This window comes from Denticeps clupeoides, chromosome 2, assembly GCF_900700375.1.
Source record: "Denticeps clupeoides chromosome 2, fDenClu1.1, whole genome shotgun sequence".
Lineage (NCBI taxonomy): Eukaryota > Metazoa > Chordata > Actinopteri > Clupeiformes > Denticipitidae > Denticeps > Denticeps clupeoides.
In genome coordinates this window covers 8,229,450-8,243,300 of record NC_041708.1, presented here as the reverse complement: position 1 = coordinate 8,243,300, position 13,851 = coordinate 8,229,450, and the positions used below count along the sequence as shown (strand labels likewise).

Below are 13,851 nucleotides of genomic sequence, written 5' to 3'. Positions count from 1 at the left end.
TGTAAAACCTATAGAGTACCACTTTTCTCCGTAATAAAAGCAGTAAACTGTTTAGGTCATGTATGTAATTCACATAAACTGTGAGCAATGCAGCAGAAACGTACAAAAATGCGGTAGATAGTCTATATACAGCCATAAAGGAGCAGTATACTGTCTTCAACCACCTTTCAAGTCTGTTTAAAGTAAATTCAGTACTAAAAATGTATTTAAAGACTGCGAACTCTGTAGTACTAAACTGGAGACAACTCGGGATTCACAGATTATCCATTACCGGCTTGATTATACTAGCTAGTATCTAACTTTCTAAAATGGGAGAAAGTTCCTTTCCAGATCTAGAAATTTATAGTGAAGTGATTGTCACTTGTGATACACAGCAGCTCAGCACATGGTGCACACAGTGAAATTTGTCCTCTGCATTTAACCCATCACCCTGAGTGAGGAGTGGGCAGCCATGACAGGTGCCCGGGGAGCAGTGCGTGGGGACGGGGTTTTGCTCAGTAGCACCTTGGTGGATCGGGATTCAAACCTTCAGATTATGGGGCCGCTTCCTTAGCTGCTAGGCCACCTCTTCCCCAGGAAGACTGGGAAGAACAAAATTGATTGTCAGATCATGGTTCTCAGGGCCCAAATTGATTTCTAGCTCTGGTGGCTCGAATAAGAATGGCTACCAATTTTCACCAGGGAATCGTGATTATTGCTTGAGAAAGGGTTGTGGTTTCAGCACCTCCTGCTGACTAATAGTCAGCAATTTTATGACCATTCAACTCAGAACACAATGTTTTTACTGCTTTGCATGTAATCCTTGGTAAAAGCACAACACTTTGGGTAAAATGTTTATTTACAATCATAGAAAACAAAATCACACACATTGACAAAAAAACAGTGATTCATCACTATTCATCAGTAAATACAAAAATTCAAGTTTGGCACTCCCTCAACCCACTGCTTTATTTCGCATTCTGGCATCAATACCTCCTTTGTCTTGGGCTGAATACTGTACTGGGGTCACTGTCCCTCTCTCTCTCCTTCTCTCTCTCCCTCTGGCTGTTGGGAGACAGGGGCGCCTCGGCCCGCACCTTGTCGCTCTTGAAAATGTCACGACCCGTCCGTAGGATATGCGCTTCGATCTTCTGGTGCCGTTTAATGTCCGAAAGGACTTTGTCCAGTCGGGCCTTGTCTCGTCGGGCACTGGAACGAGCTGAGGAACCGGAGAGAGGAAATTCACATTACCCACCATATCACATGTCTCCAGACATATTTTTGTGCATTTGCACATTTTGATAAGATTACAATCGGTTTAGCATTATTTCAATGGTTTCTAAATGTAGTTTCCCATCTCTGTAAAAAAAAAGAAAAAAAATTTTTTTTTTTAATAAATCAGTGACATACCAGGGGTTCTTCGGCGGCTCATAAATGTGTTCTTAGGTGTCACTGATGTCTGCTCCTCATCAAAATCAAACTCAGTTGGGGTCAGGGCCCTGGAGAGGAACAGAGGAACCGTAAGTAGACCTTTTCGGCAGACCACCTCGTCAGTCCCATTCACTTCGACGTCTTAGGTGCATCAACGAGAAACAAAAACCTTTGAGAAATTCACTCACTTGTTTTCACTCTCTTCCTCCTTGTCCTCCTGAGAGCCGTCGCCATCTCCTTCAGGGGAGGGTGTCCGTGGAGGTGTGGGCGGTCGGCGGGGAAGGGCCACCCAGTCAAGCTCCAGTGTCTCTCCTTTCGACAGAAGCTCATAAAGCCGCTTGATCTCCTCCGGTGGGGGCATCCAGCTTTTAGGGTCCTCCATTTCGTCATCGCTATAAGGGATCTCCCAGTCTTCTTCACCCTGCTGCACCTCTCCTTCTTGAACCTCCATCTCACTGTCTGCTTTCACCCCTTCTTTATGCTCTTCTTCCTCCAGAGAATCTTTTTTTTTTTTAAATCACATAACACATAGAAAGAGCATTAAGCCTACCCTTATATAGCTAAATATTTTGTCTCCCCGAAAGGTAAAAGTGCTAGATCACCCAGGACCAGAATAAGAAGGAAGTGCCACGCGGTTACCTTTATCAGACACGGGCTTCGTCTCTCCTGCAGGTTCATTCGTGTCGTTTTCTTTCGACGCCTCCTCCGCCTCCCTCACCTCCATCGACTGCATCCCCTCCGAGAGGGAGCTTTCCGTGCCTTCCGCGACCTGGGTCATCCTGCAGAGACGACCGGCTTGTGAACACCTTTCTTGTCCTTTCTGCGCAAGTATTGAGATTTTTTTTTAAATTTGTAACTAGTTCATATGGCCGCGCAGGTTCGTTCCCGTCCAAATTGTTGACAGTTTCCCCCTGGACGTTTTCTGAATGTGGAATTTCAATCCCATACGTTTCAGAAGTGTGCAAGAATCCAACAAAAAAGGCGCGGGGACGAAAAGTCCACAGGTAAGATTTACATTTTATTGTGACAGCTGTGAAACTGGCTAGCTGGGTTAGCTTTTCACAGCACGCAGACCTGCGTTGTGATTTTTTGAAACCGACCCTGTACCTAAGTAACGATTCGGCGATGGCTTCTTTCCTCTTCTGGAAATCCCTCACTGTGTGATACGGAACAGCGTAATCAAACGCTCCATACTTCGCTGCAGAAACGCGCCGCCATTTTCGTTTGTTTGGTACCGTCAGATTACGCTGGTGTTGCCAAATCCTGTCGAGAATCCAGCGCAACAGCTTCTTAACACTCCATAATAGAATGTAATAGAAAAGCATTTGTAATAATAATTGCACTTTATTTCTGTAAATAGATGTATTTAAGTACATTATTTGAACGAACACAGTGTGGAAACATATTTTAAACATGCAAAGTCGGCGTGAAATATGAGACTTTGGCAACATTCCACAAGCGAAACTGTGAAGTGTGCACTTTTTCCTATTCTTTCGAAGTTTCGGACTTCGACCGTCGAACAACAGTCATATTACATATCTCCAAATATATAGGCCTCCTACTTTATAAGAAAAAATATCCCACAAATATATATGTTATCATTATTCTTTCTTTTTTTATCGGCGTGGCAATCCAATAAACGGCTTTTTAGTTGGTCCGTTTCAGTTTTGTCTCTTTGTTCACGTGGGTGTATTATACATTCTGATTGGTCCGAGGCGTCGCCTCGTCGCCGCTTATTGGTGCATTTGGCTAATCAATAACTACGCGGGCCCGTTTGAAAATCTCTGGTCAAGCGCCATTTTTCGTCAGACATTTCCCGCAAAACGATGAAGGAAGTCCGCCGGCGTCGCTATCTTCAGTAGTTTTCCACATATTAAGTCTCGATCATCGGACTGGATTTTACACCAAGGTAATACCTCTGGAATGCGTTTTTGTCTCGTTATATTCGCAATTAAAAAGCCCTTTAAAGCTCTTTATCTTAGCGTTGTTTGTTAGCATAGCTGTTTAACTAGCCTCTGTCATTAGCTACGTTTGTAGTATTACTTGAAACCTCAGTCTGTCATATACATAGTAGAGTAATGAAACCAGTCCCCAGGGCTGTTAAACTGTGGATTTAAAATGTCCACCTCCGCGCTGCAGAATATTTCTAATGTACAATAACATGTAACCCGCACACACTATGTGTAATATACACTGTATATAAAACCATACCATTATTGTTCCCATATGTATATAACGCTGACACTTAGTAGGGAGGTAGTATTCTAGTGGGTAACACACTCACCCATGAACCAGAAGACCCAGGTTCACCAAGTTAAGTGTCTTGCTCAGGGAGACAATGGTAGTAAATGGGATTTGAACCTGGGATTTCTGCGTTTAATCTCATTGTACATGCGTATAATCACTAAATAAAGTATAAAAACTGTACTGTCTTCTCTAGGAGCATGGCCCAGCGTGTGACCGTCGCCGAGGCTGCTGCGGGGTCTAAACGGACCTCGCGGCTCCGTGTCGCAGTGCGGCTGCGGCCTTGCGTTGGTGAGCAGGAGGAGAAGGGTGAGGGCCCTTGCGTGCGGGGCCTGGGCCCTCAGAGCCTGGAGGTCGTCAACTGGAGGAACGCCACCGAAACACTGCAGTACCAGTCAGTCTCTGGTTTTAGTTCTCTGTCGGACAGCATCTTAAACAGGTCGTGGTCTCCGTGCAGTAGACCAGGATTTGGTAGCTGGTGCTGAGAACATTTCACGCCCTGTGACAGATCCTCTGGCTCTAAATGTGCCCGTTGGAACTACAAGGGCGTGGACAACCATACTCTGCTTATGAATGGAATCTGTCCTGACATTAATCCTGTGAATGATTCAAATTTTTTTTTTTTTGTTTTTAAGGTTTGATGTCTTCCATGGTGACCAAGCCACTCAGCAGGAAGTGTTTCTGTCTTCGGTCAAACCGGTTCTGCCTCATGTCCTCAATGGTCAAAATGCCAGCGTATTCGCCTATGGTCCAACCGGAGCTGGTATGGCTTTGTCCTTTGGCTTCTGGTTCTTTGTCTTGCAGCATCTTAAACAGGTCGTGGTCTTTGTGCAGTAGACCAGGATTTGGTAGCTGGTGCTGATAGAAAATCTCACCCTGCAACAGACCCACTGGCGTTGGCAGTGCCTGCGGGACTGTTTGGGAGAGGATACTTGAATGTGTCTGTTGACGACCATTCATTTTGAACGCTATTGTACCCCTGTACAATAGCATTTGTCCTGCATTTGTGCCCATATTGCTTAGTTTAATGTAGTGTTTCAGATCTAATTTAACCAGTACACACTTGGTATGATTTCTTTAAAACATGCCATAAATGTTTTTAAAAAAGATATCATCCCCTCTGTCATTTTCAGGCAAAACCCACACCATGCTGGGTAGTCAGGAGCAGCCAGGGATCATTCCCAGGGCTGTCCGGGAGGTTTTCCATCTTGTACGGGCGCAGGAGAGTAAGCAGGATGGCTGGGATTACTCTGTTGGAATGTCCTATCTAGAGATTTACAATGAGAAGGTTGGGCAATGTTTGCTTGAAATTAATTTTGACGTCATTTTGGATCTGTTATCTGATGCGTTTTTGTGGCTGTGCAGGTGCTGGATTTATTGTCTCCGGGCTCTCAAGATCTTCCTATCAGAGAAGATAAGGACAGGAACATCCTCATCCCTGGCCTTACACACACTACCCTCTCCTCTTTTTCGGACTTTCACACTCACTTTGTCCCTGCCAGTCTCAACCGTACCACAGCTTCTACCAAACTCAACCAGCGCTCCAGCCGCAGTCATGCCATCCTTCTCATTAAGGTTTGTTTTTTCGTTTCTTCAAATTTACTCTGAGTACAATTCTTTGATTTTCTTAATGTTTCTCTCTGATATTTTGAGGAATGCAACATGTAACTGCATGTCTTTTTGATATTGGGAAAAAAAGTTTTAAATTCAGTATGTTTTAAATGGCTTAAAATTTGGTTATGGACCTGTGTTTTGAACTATAACATTTAGTGCAATTTTACTATTTATACTTATTACAGTTAATTTATTTATGCTTTTCATATTGAGATCACGTTATAATACCTGAATGCATACAAAGAGGTGGTGGTATTACACTCTCACTTATGAACCACAAACCCCATATGTGGCTTAGCGGGTAAGGAAGCGGACAAGTATTCAGAAGATTGCCGGTTTGCATCACACTCTGCTCCCCCGGCGCCTGTCATTGCTTCCCACTGCTCACCAAGCGTGATTGGTTAAAAGTAGAGGAAACATTTCGTTGTCACCGTGTGCTGTGCATCACAATGACAATCACTTCACTTTTACTTACTACCATTGTGTCCCCGAGCAAGACTCAAAACCCTCAGAGTTTCCTGTACGTTTACATTTAAGACATTTGGCATACTCCCTTATCCAGAGCAATTTACAACGTGCTTCCGTGTTACCATCCATGAAGTGATCACTTCTGGTTCACTAGGACCCCCAACTATGAATACAATCTTATTATTCACTCTGTTGTAGTTTCTATACATAAGTCAGACAATAAGAAGGTTACAAGTTAATCTAAATATTCTTTAAAGAGGAAGGTCTTGAGCTGCCGTTTGAAAGTGCTTAGTGACTGAGCTGTTCTGACCTCAAGGGGAAGTTCATTCCTCCACCGAGGGGCCAAGACAGAGAAGAGTCTAGATGAGTGTCTTCCTCATACCTTCAGAGATGGAGGAAACAGGCGAGCAGTACTGGAGGCTCTGAGAATACGAGGTGCAGTGCAAGGTATAATGAGGGCTGTGAGGTAGGATGGTGCTGCTCCATGTTTGGCTTTGTAGGCCAGCATCAGTATTTTGAACCTGATGTGTGCAGCTACTGGGAGCCAGTGGAGGGAACGTAGCAGAGGGGTGGTGTGGGAGAATTTGGAAAGGTTGAAGATCAGTCGTGCTGCTGCATTTTGTATTAGTTGTAGAGGTCAGATGGTGCATAGAGGTAGACCAGCTAGAAGGGAGTTACAGAAATCCGGTTGGTGAGGCAGAAGGAGAGAGCTGTGAGTTGTCCAGTTAATAGCAAGATCCTGATGTGGTGAAGAATCTACTGGAATGACTATTAGTTCAGTTTTGGTTGGACTGAGTTTGAGGTGATGGGCTGCCATCCAAAATATGAGATGTCCGTTAGACATGAAAGCAGCATGTAGATCTGATGGAGGAAAAGAGAAGATGAGTTGTGTGTTGTCGGCATAGCAGTGGTAGGATAATCCATGTGAGGAAATGACCTCACCAAGTGATCTTGTGTAGAGGAAAACGAGTATTGAGCCTTGAGGGACACCAGTGGAGAGTCTACGTGAGGCAGAGGCAGATCCTTTCCAAGTCACTTGGTAAGATTGCTCATCAAGGTAGGGACCAAACCACTGCCATGCTGAGCCCTGAATTCAAAACCTCTTCAGTATAGACAGGAGAGTCTTGTGGTTAATTGTGTCAAATGCTGCAGAGGTCAAGGAGAATGAGTACAGATGACCGTTTTGACAATCTGTCAGCCAGAAGGGCCGTCTCAGTAGAATGAGCTGTTCTGAAGCCAGCCTGTCCCTGTAACTACTCATTGTAAGTTGTTCTAGATAAGTGTGTCTGATCAGTGCAACAAATGTAAATGATTGTATAATATGCTTATTGAGGTTCAAATTCCTAAAGGTTAACATGTTCGGCCCAGGTCAGTGGATGATACTGACACCTCCTGCCTTGTCATGGTCTTACCATCACCTTGTCTCAGGTGGTGAAGTCTCAGATAGGACCACCTCACCGGCAGCAGACAGGAAAGCTGTACTTGGTGGACCTCGCTGGCTCAGAGGACAATCGCCGCACGGGCAACAAAGGGATCCGCCTCAAAGAGAGCGGCGCAATCAACCTGTCCTTGTTCACACTCAGCAAGGTGGTGGACTCTCTGAACGCCGGCGGCTCTGTCCGGATCCCATACAGGGACAGTAAGCTCACTCGCCTCCTTCAGGATTCGCTGGGCGGCTCGGCGCACTCTGTCATGATCACCAACATCGCCCCGGAGTACCGCTACTACTTTGACACGTTCACCGCACTCAACTTTGCTGCCAAGTCGAAGACTATAGTCAACAAGCCTTTTGTCCGAGAGACGGTGTCTGTGCCTATAATAGGTAAGTCTGCACTGGTTTGCCATACGCCTGGGTTTATTAGCATATTTATTTTTTGTGCAGTATGTTATAATGTTTAGGTAGTCTGATAAGCCGTAATTGTTCATATTGTCTGGTAATGGGTTTTTTTTTTTTTTTTTGTAGCAGGGAAGCGACCAAGAGAAGATCGAGAGGTCCAAGCACCAAGTGAGCCTCAGAACAAACGACACAAAGATGGTAAAAGTGTGCCACACGAGCGGTCGTCACCTTCCTGTCAGCCACACAGGTATTTCCCAGAGTCCCTGTAACCACGCCTGACATGTAGGTGTCTCTGCACTCGTGACATCAGTATTTTCTGTGTGGTTGGGTTGAAATATTAATGTGAACATTGGAAAAGTCTATTTATGGAGCCTTGTGATAACTCTGATCTGATCCATGCAGCATCTTAACAGGTTGTGGCCTTTTTGTACTGTGGGCCAGAATTTGGTAGCTGGTGCTAAGATAATCTCTCTTCCTTCAGCGAAACCCACTGGCTGTGAATGTGCCTGTTGGGACAATGCGGGAGAACACACACACACACACAGATGTTTAACACTCCTGAATGTACTGCTTGCTTTCCCTTTTTTTTTTTTCTTTTTTTTTTCTCTCCCTCCCTCCCCCTCTTTCCGCAAGTCGGTTAACATAAGGAATGGTGACTAATGAATGCTGTATGGGTGTCCCAGTCCTCCAGAATCGTCAGTTTTGGACCGGCTGCTGGCGCTGGAGAAACTAATGATGGGATCCCCTGAGAGGGAGAGGCTGAATCTGCTGAAAACAGTGGCTCAGTCCCGCAAAGAGATTCAGGTACACGCCATATAAATATAGATTTTTCTTATCATTTTTCTGTGGCTCTGCTACCCTGCAAGTCTCCTGATGAACAGCAGATGTATGTACTTTTTCCCCCCCTGTTTCTTTTCTTTTGGTTTGTGGAGCTTTGTATGTGAGACTGCACTTGTTTTATACAATAGGCTGTAAATTGAAACCTACACGTTAAAGAGTGCATAATCCCCCCGACTGATTGTGGACTATTAAATGATATTACAAAGTACTCCTCTCCAAGGTTTTTACAGATGGGGGTTAACACATCTTTCAGAATCTTTCTGGTTTTCTATTTCAAACACGCATATCAAATACCCACTGCGAGTAAATGCCCTGTTTGAGAGTGCTGCAGCTTAGAGGAGGGTGTGTGTGTGTGTCTATTTTCTTAAATATATACTGAACAATTTTGGGTGTTTTTTCATAATTAGCATTCTGCTATCTGCAGGAGCTGAAGGAGAAACAGAAGGAACTGGAGAGCAAGGCGAACATGCTTAATAAGAACTCTGCTGGTGAGACGGAGGGGCGCTTACCCGGCAACGAGCCTCTCTTCAAATCTGACCTGCTTCCTCTGCACAGAAAACATTCTACAGCTGCCAAACCCAAAAAACAGCAGGCTGTAGTTACACCGTTACAGGGTAAATATCTAGTTATGTTTTTGATTCGTAGTGTGTTGTGATTTAGATTTTGGCTTCCTTTCACATGCATATTAACACCTATTTTCTGTCGTGTCCCACACAACACACACACCTAACCTGCTGTCGCCCAGCAGGACCTGGCGCGTTGCCCCGATTTCACTGTCACCACCCACACTAACCCGGTCATGCGGCAGCTTACAATAGCACACACCCTGCTCACCGGCACAGGACTCCTCTCTGTCCACAGGAGCTCAAATAGCAGGGTGCAGCTTTTTTTTTTTTTTTTTTTCTTTTTTTTTTTCTTTTTTTTTTTTTCCTCAAAGATATTTTTATTGACTTTAAGCGAGAAAGAAAACAATTGGCAAAAAAAATTGCAATTTAGTCATATTTGAAGAACAAGAATTATAAAAAATGTGTGCAATTCTATACCAAACAACATTTCCACATATAAATAATAACCCCATCCTCATGCCAGATTGATTAATTAAAAAGAACAAGGTGACTATATTGTTTCTGGAACTTTACTGGTAATACTAATAGTCTGATTCTGAGACTGAAGGCTTGTACAATACTCCAGGAAGGGCCCCCACACGTTATGAAATTCTTTTTTTTTTTTTTTTTTTTTTTTTTTTTTAGTATCAATGAGTAGCATATCTTTTCGAGGCTTATACAGGACATAAGGTCCCTCATCCATTGAGCATGAGTGGGAAGAGCAGCACCTTTCCATCTGAGTAAGACTGCACATCTGGCTAAAAAGGAAGCGAAAGATAGTGTCTGGCGTTTTATCAGGGTCAGACATGCATCATCACTGATGCCAAAAAGCGTAATCAAAGGATTAGGTTGTATATTCTGTTTGAGGACCGAAGAAAGGGTTTGAAATATCTCCCTCCAATATTTTTCAGGGCTAGGACACGACCAGTACATATGGATAAGCCAAACATCCTCACTTCCACGTTTATCACAGCAGCTATCCACATTTGGGTAAATACACGATAGTTTGACTTCGGACATATGAGCTCTGTGCACAACTTTAAACTAAAAGACAATGACAGGCACATAAAGATGTTGAATCATCTAGTTTAAATATAGTCCCATGTGTCCTCAGATGATATGTTAAAATCCTGTTCCCAAGCAGTTTCGATTCTATTAATAGAGGGACAATTCATACCAGCCAGTTTGTCATAAATAAAGGATATTAACCCTTTACGCGTTGGCTGCAAAGTAAGAAATGTATCAGCTGTATTCATAGCTGGTGTCTCAGGGAAATTCTGAATTTGAGATTGAAGAAAGTGCCTAATCTGCAGATATCTAAGAAATGTGAGATTTAATTTATCAGAAAGTTGAGTAAAAGATGCAAAGCTATTGTCAAAAAAACAAGGCATTAAAACAACAATTCCCTTCCTTTACCAGTCGTAAAATACAGGGTTGGATGAGGGCTGATAGAGATTATTTGATATAATTGGACTCAAAAGAGAGAAACCAGTTAGATCGAAGTGTTTTCTCATCTGAGCCCATACTCTCACAGTATGCCATACAACCGTATTATCAATTGACTTGTTTCTGGCTACTGGAAGTTGAGATCCAAGAAGTGCCAAGACAGAAAACTCTTTAGCTGAATTCAATACAGGGTGCAGCTTTAAAAAAAAAAAAAAAAGTCATGTAATTACTGCTGTAAGGTTTTGGGGTCACAAATTTCACAAAGCTCTACACAACTGTTAGGCAGAAATATTTATTGCTAGACCAATTACACCTGAGAAGCTATGAAGGCGTTACAAGCCTGTGAGCTTGTACTATTTAGTACATTTCATTTAGTTCTATTTAGCTCCATTTCATTCAAATTTTCATTTGTATTAACTGCATTAAGGTTCCTGATGTTTAAGGCAAATATCCCTCCTTAATCATTGCGGTTTTATTTTGTTTATGTTCGAATATAATTGTATACTTTGTCACTTGCAGGAAAAAAATTTGGTAGCCTTTTCTCTTGGCAACACAATTAAGGACATTGCCAGGACATTAAAGAAATAAAGAATTTGTAAATGTTCTAAAAACAGAACGCAAACCTTTGTACAATACAGTAGTCAAAGCCTATATACAATAAAACAGCAAAGTCTGAAATATCAGAAACCTGACCACAAATAAATCAAATAAAAGTAAAGCCATCACACCATATAGAAGTGCAGAGAGACTAGATTTCAAATCTTCAGGGATTCACACATACCCACCAACACCTGTAAGTGGCGCTGTAAAACCTTTTGTTTGGCATCTAGTTTTCCTCTGTGATTAACAATCTGACCCTTCACACCTCTAGCCTCCGCTGGCCCAAAAAAAATTTGTAGGTAAGAAGTTGGTGCAACATATATGTCTCGACTTCAGCACTTCAGTGATCTCGAGTTTCCTAGAAATCATTATGGTTCGTTCTTTATGGAGGGGGGTGCAGTTGTGAATCTGATTGTGAACATTCTCAGTGTCTCAGGTGCAGCCGCTGCAGCAGTGTGCAGTTGTGTGTAAACCGTCGCTCTCTCTCTGCAAAAAGAGGAGGAAGGATCACGGCAAGGTCAGTGATGCACTCCTCTTCTCAACATGATCACAGCACATCTGGGAGCAGGTGTGGAAATCCCATCTCTTGGTGTGGTTTTTTTTCTTTTCTTCCCTCCTCTTCCCTCCCCCTTTCTCTGTCTCTCCCCTCTTCACTTGGTGCAAGTCTCACATCAGTCCTTAAGGATAAATGTTTTTGTGTGTCACTGAGAGCCCCCCCCCACCCCCCCCCACCCCCCAAATACTGTGCGTTTGCCAGCCAAAGGGTGTTTTGAAGGAGAGACCACCCTTCTGTCCCGACCTTGTTTACGTTTTGCAAGCCTGTAGTTCTGAACTGGCTCATATGGCTCGATTCAACCACATCTGTTTAATATTACTAATTCGATTATTGCGCTAGACAAGAACTTTAAATGAGGGGTAAAGAATGATGCTGAATGGGATATGCCCCCTCTCTCCTAAGGTTTCGGAGGGTAAGGAGAATGGTGGGGTGGATCCGGTGTGTGACGTTGACATGGACTGGCAGTCCCATCTGGACTCGTCCCTGCTGGAGCAGTCACGGCACAAAATCCTGCACACCCTGAACACGGGCTCTCTCAAAGACCTGAAGATGCTCCAACTTATCGGGGACAAGAAGGCCAAGCTCATCCTGGGCTGGCGGGAGATCAATGGACTGTTTACGAAGGTTAGATTAGGATTTAAACAACATGTTAACACTCTTAATGGAATTAAATGTTATAAAAGTTACACCTGATGTATAGTTTTAATTAAAAAAAAAAAGCTGTCTACGTCATTGGGTGTCGACTGCTGTTGATCTTTTTTTTTTTTTTTTTTTTTTTTTTTTTCCTCCCCTCCCCCCCTTCAGGTGGAAGACTTGCAAAAAATCGAGGGTATTACTGCAAAGCGATTTTCATCTTTCATCAAGGTGAGCTAGACTATGGTTGAAGACTGAAAGAGATGCCAGAGTATAAGTTGCCTCTAGACTCTGTTTTTGCAGCCAGTAGAAAATATGATACGGAGTTCTCATTACATGTAACTGATATTATTTGGGTTTAAAAATCACTATTGCAAATAACATTTGTTCTTATACCATGTCACAGTATGATGTTCATGGCTGTGTGACTTTTCTGATCAGTTAAATACGTAACCCAGGCATCTTGACTGCTGCTTGTGTGCTAGCATTTGCAACTCTTCTAAATTTGTTTTTGCTCTCTCCCCTGTCTCCTTTTTTCTCTCGCTCTCTCCCCCCCCCCCCCCCCCCCCCCCTCCCAGGCAAATATACTAAGTTCAGTTGGAAAATGAGTTTGTGTGTGAATGCATTAAAGTGTTTGATTTTGTCCTGACTTATTTTATTATTTTATGCTTTTTAAATTCATTCCCTTCGTGAAACATGTTTTGTATAATAAAGCTTCATTTAGCTTTCAGATGTTTCAAACCCATCTGCTTTGTAAAAACCTGGCTCATTGTTGTAATTTTGTTTATTTTTTGGTCTCACCACAAAATAAATACGATCATCCAAACTGTCCTTCACGTTATTTACTTCTGTTTTAAGTACTTCTGTTTTAAGACCACTCTTTAAAAAATTAAATAAAATACCAGGTTTCTTTACCACAAACATCAGAACTTGGTAAATGTTTAGAGGGAGAAATGGGAGGGAAAGAACTAGAGGGGGGGGCCTAACTGGAATTTTAAAGCATGTTTTTGTAGTGTTTTATGGCAGTGCTATACCATGAGGGAGGCATTATTTATTTACCTTTTTTTTTTTTTTTTTTTTTTTTTTTTTTTTTTTTTTTTTAGATTTTATTGTTGCAGCATGTTACCTGTTGTAAGATGTATAATGAAGTGGAAAGAAATGTAGGGAGCATCGGTGTAAGACAAAGAAAAAGGAGTACGATGTGTTGGTATAAACATTAAAACATAAAAAGGCACTATATTTCTAGTGGCACTAGCTAATGCATCTTTGCTAATGGTTAAGGGAGCGTTTGTTTAAAGGCTGTGTCTGATGCCTCAATACTCCTGTTGTTTTTTTGAGGCTCTGAAAGTAAACTCTATTTCCAGCTGTGGCCTTGCATACATCTGGGACAAGTATTGGTTGTATGAGACTAGTAAGTTACTGCAAAAAGTAAACTGCACCATGACCACACAAGGTTTTATAAGTTAAAAAAATAGTCAGTATATAACTGATAACCACTGCAGGGACTCAATATTATAAAGTGTCTGGGACGAGTATAGTTTTTGCATTATCACATCTAAAACACAGTTTGGCCAAATAAAGACATGCTATTTCTTTGG

The 13,851-nt window shown here is 42.6% G+C and overlaps 2 protein-coding genes across 8 annotated transcripts; one reads left to right on the top strand and one right to left on the bottom strand.

The window, feature by feature from the left end:
- Positions 1-820: 820 nt before the first annotated feature.
- On the bottom strand, positions 821-2,657 carry pagr1 (PAXIP1 associated glutamate-rich protein 1). Of its 2 annotated transcripts, none has more exons than XM_028970711.1 (5): positions 2,518-2,657; positions 2,050-2,189; positions 1,599-1,911; positions 1,390-1,478; positions 821-1,198 (listed from the first exon to the last, which is right to left on the bottom strand). In XM_028970711.1, exons 2-5 carry the CDS (start codon positions 2,186-2,188, stop codon positions 966-968), a joined length of 774 nt encoding a protein of 257 aa, XP_028826544.1. In that variant the 5' UTR covers position 2,189; positions 2,518-2,657; the 3' UTR covers positions 821-965. The 2 variants fall into 2 exon arrangements, with proteins under 2 accessions (XP_028826544.1, XP_028826545.1); XM_028970712.1 differs by having other exon boundaries at positions 2,050-2,230; positions 2,518-2,653.
- kif22 (kinesin family member 22) lies at positions 1,994-13,082 on the top strand. 6 transcript variants are annotated; one of them, XM_028970706.1, is made up of 14 exons: positions 2,001-2,234; positions 2,366-2,414; positions 3,851-4,048; positions 4,290-4,417; positions 4,788-4,942; positions 5,020-5,229; positions 7,165-7,558; positions 7,700-7,820; positions 8,257-8,377; positions 8,838-9,027; positions 11,493-11,581; positions 12,023-12,244; positions 12,425-12,484; positions 12,832-13,082. In XM_028970706.1, the coding sequence occupies exons 3-14, from the start codon at positions 3,855-3,857 to the stop codon at positions 12,859-12,861; spliced, it is 1,914 nt and encodes a 637-aa protein (XP_028826539.1). In that variant the 5' UTR covers positions 2,001-2,234; positions 2,366-2,414; positions 3,851-3,854; the 3' UTR covers positions 12,862-13,082. The 6 variants fall into 6 exon arrangements, with proteins under 6 accessions (XP_028826541.1, XP_028826542.1, XP_028826539.1 ...); XM_028970707.1 differs by having other exon boundaries at positions 2,001-2,287; XM_028970705.1 differs by having other exon boundaries at positions 2,001-2,414.
- Positions 13,083-13,851: the final 769 nt, after the last annotated feature.

Excerpts from the sequence above, each read along its gene's own strand:
- pagr1 (XM_028970711.1), bottom strand. The coding sequence starts at position 2,188 with ATGACCCAGGTCGCGGAAGGCACGGAAAGCTCCCTCTCGGAGGGGATG. Across the intron at positions 1,912-2,049 it reads GAAGCCCGTGTCTGATAAAG|ATTCTCTGGAGGAAGAAGAG; the intron begins GTAACCGCGTGG and ends AAAAAAAAAAAG. Across the intron at positions 1,479-1,598 it reads GAGGAAGAGAGTGAAAACAA|GGCCCTGACCCCAACTGAGT; the intron begins GTGAGTGAATTT and ends GTTCCTCTCCAG.
- kif22 (XM_028970706.1), top strand. The coding sequence starts at position 3,855 with ATGGCCCAGCGTGTGACCGTCGCCGAGGCTGCTGCGGGGTCTAAACGG. Across the intron at positions 4,049-4,289 it reads ACCGAAACACTGCAGTACCA|GTTTGATGTCTTCCATGGTG; the intron begins GTCAGTCTCTGG and ends TTTGTTTTTAAG. Across the intron at positions 9,028-11,492 it reads TGTAGTTACACCGTTACAGG|TGTCTCAGGTGCAGCCGCTG; the intron begins GTAAATATCTAG and ends GAACATTCTCAG.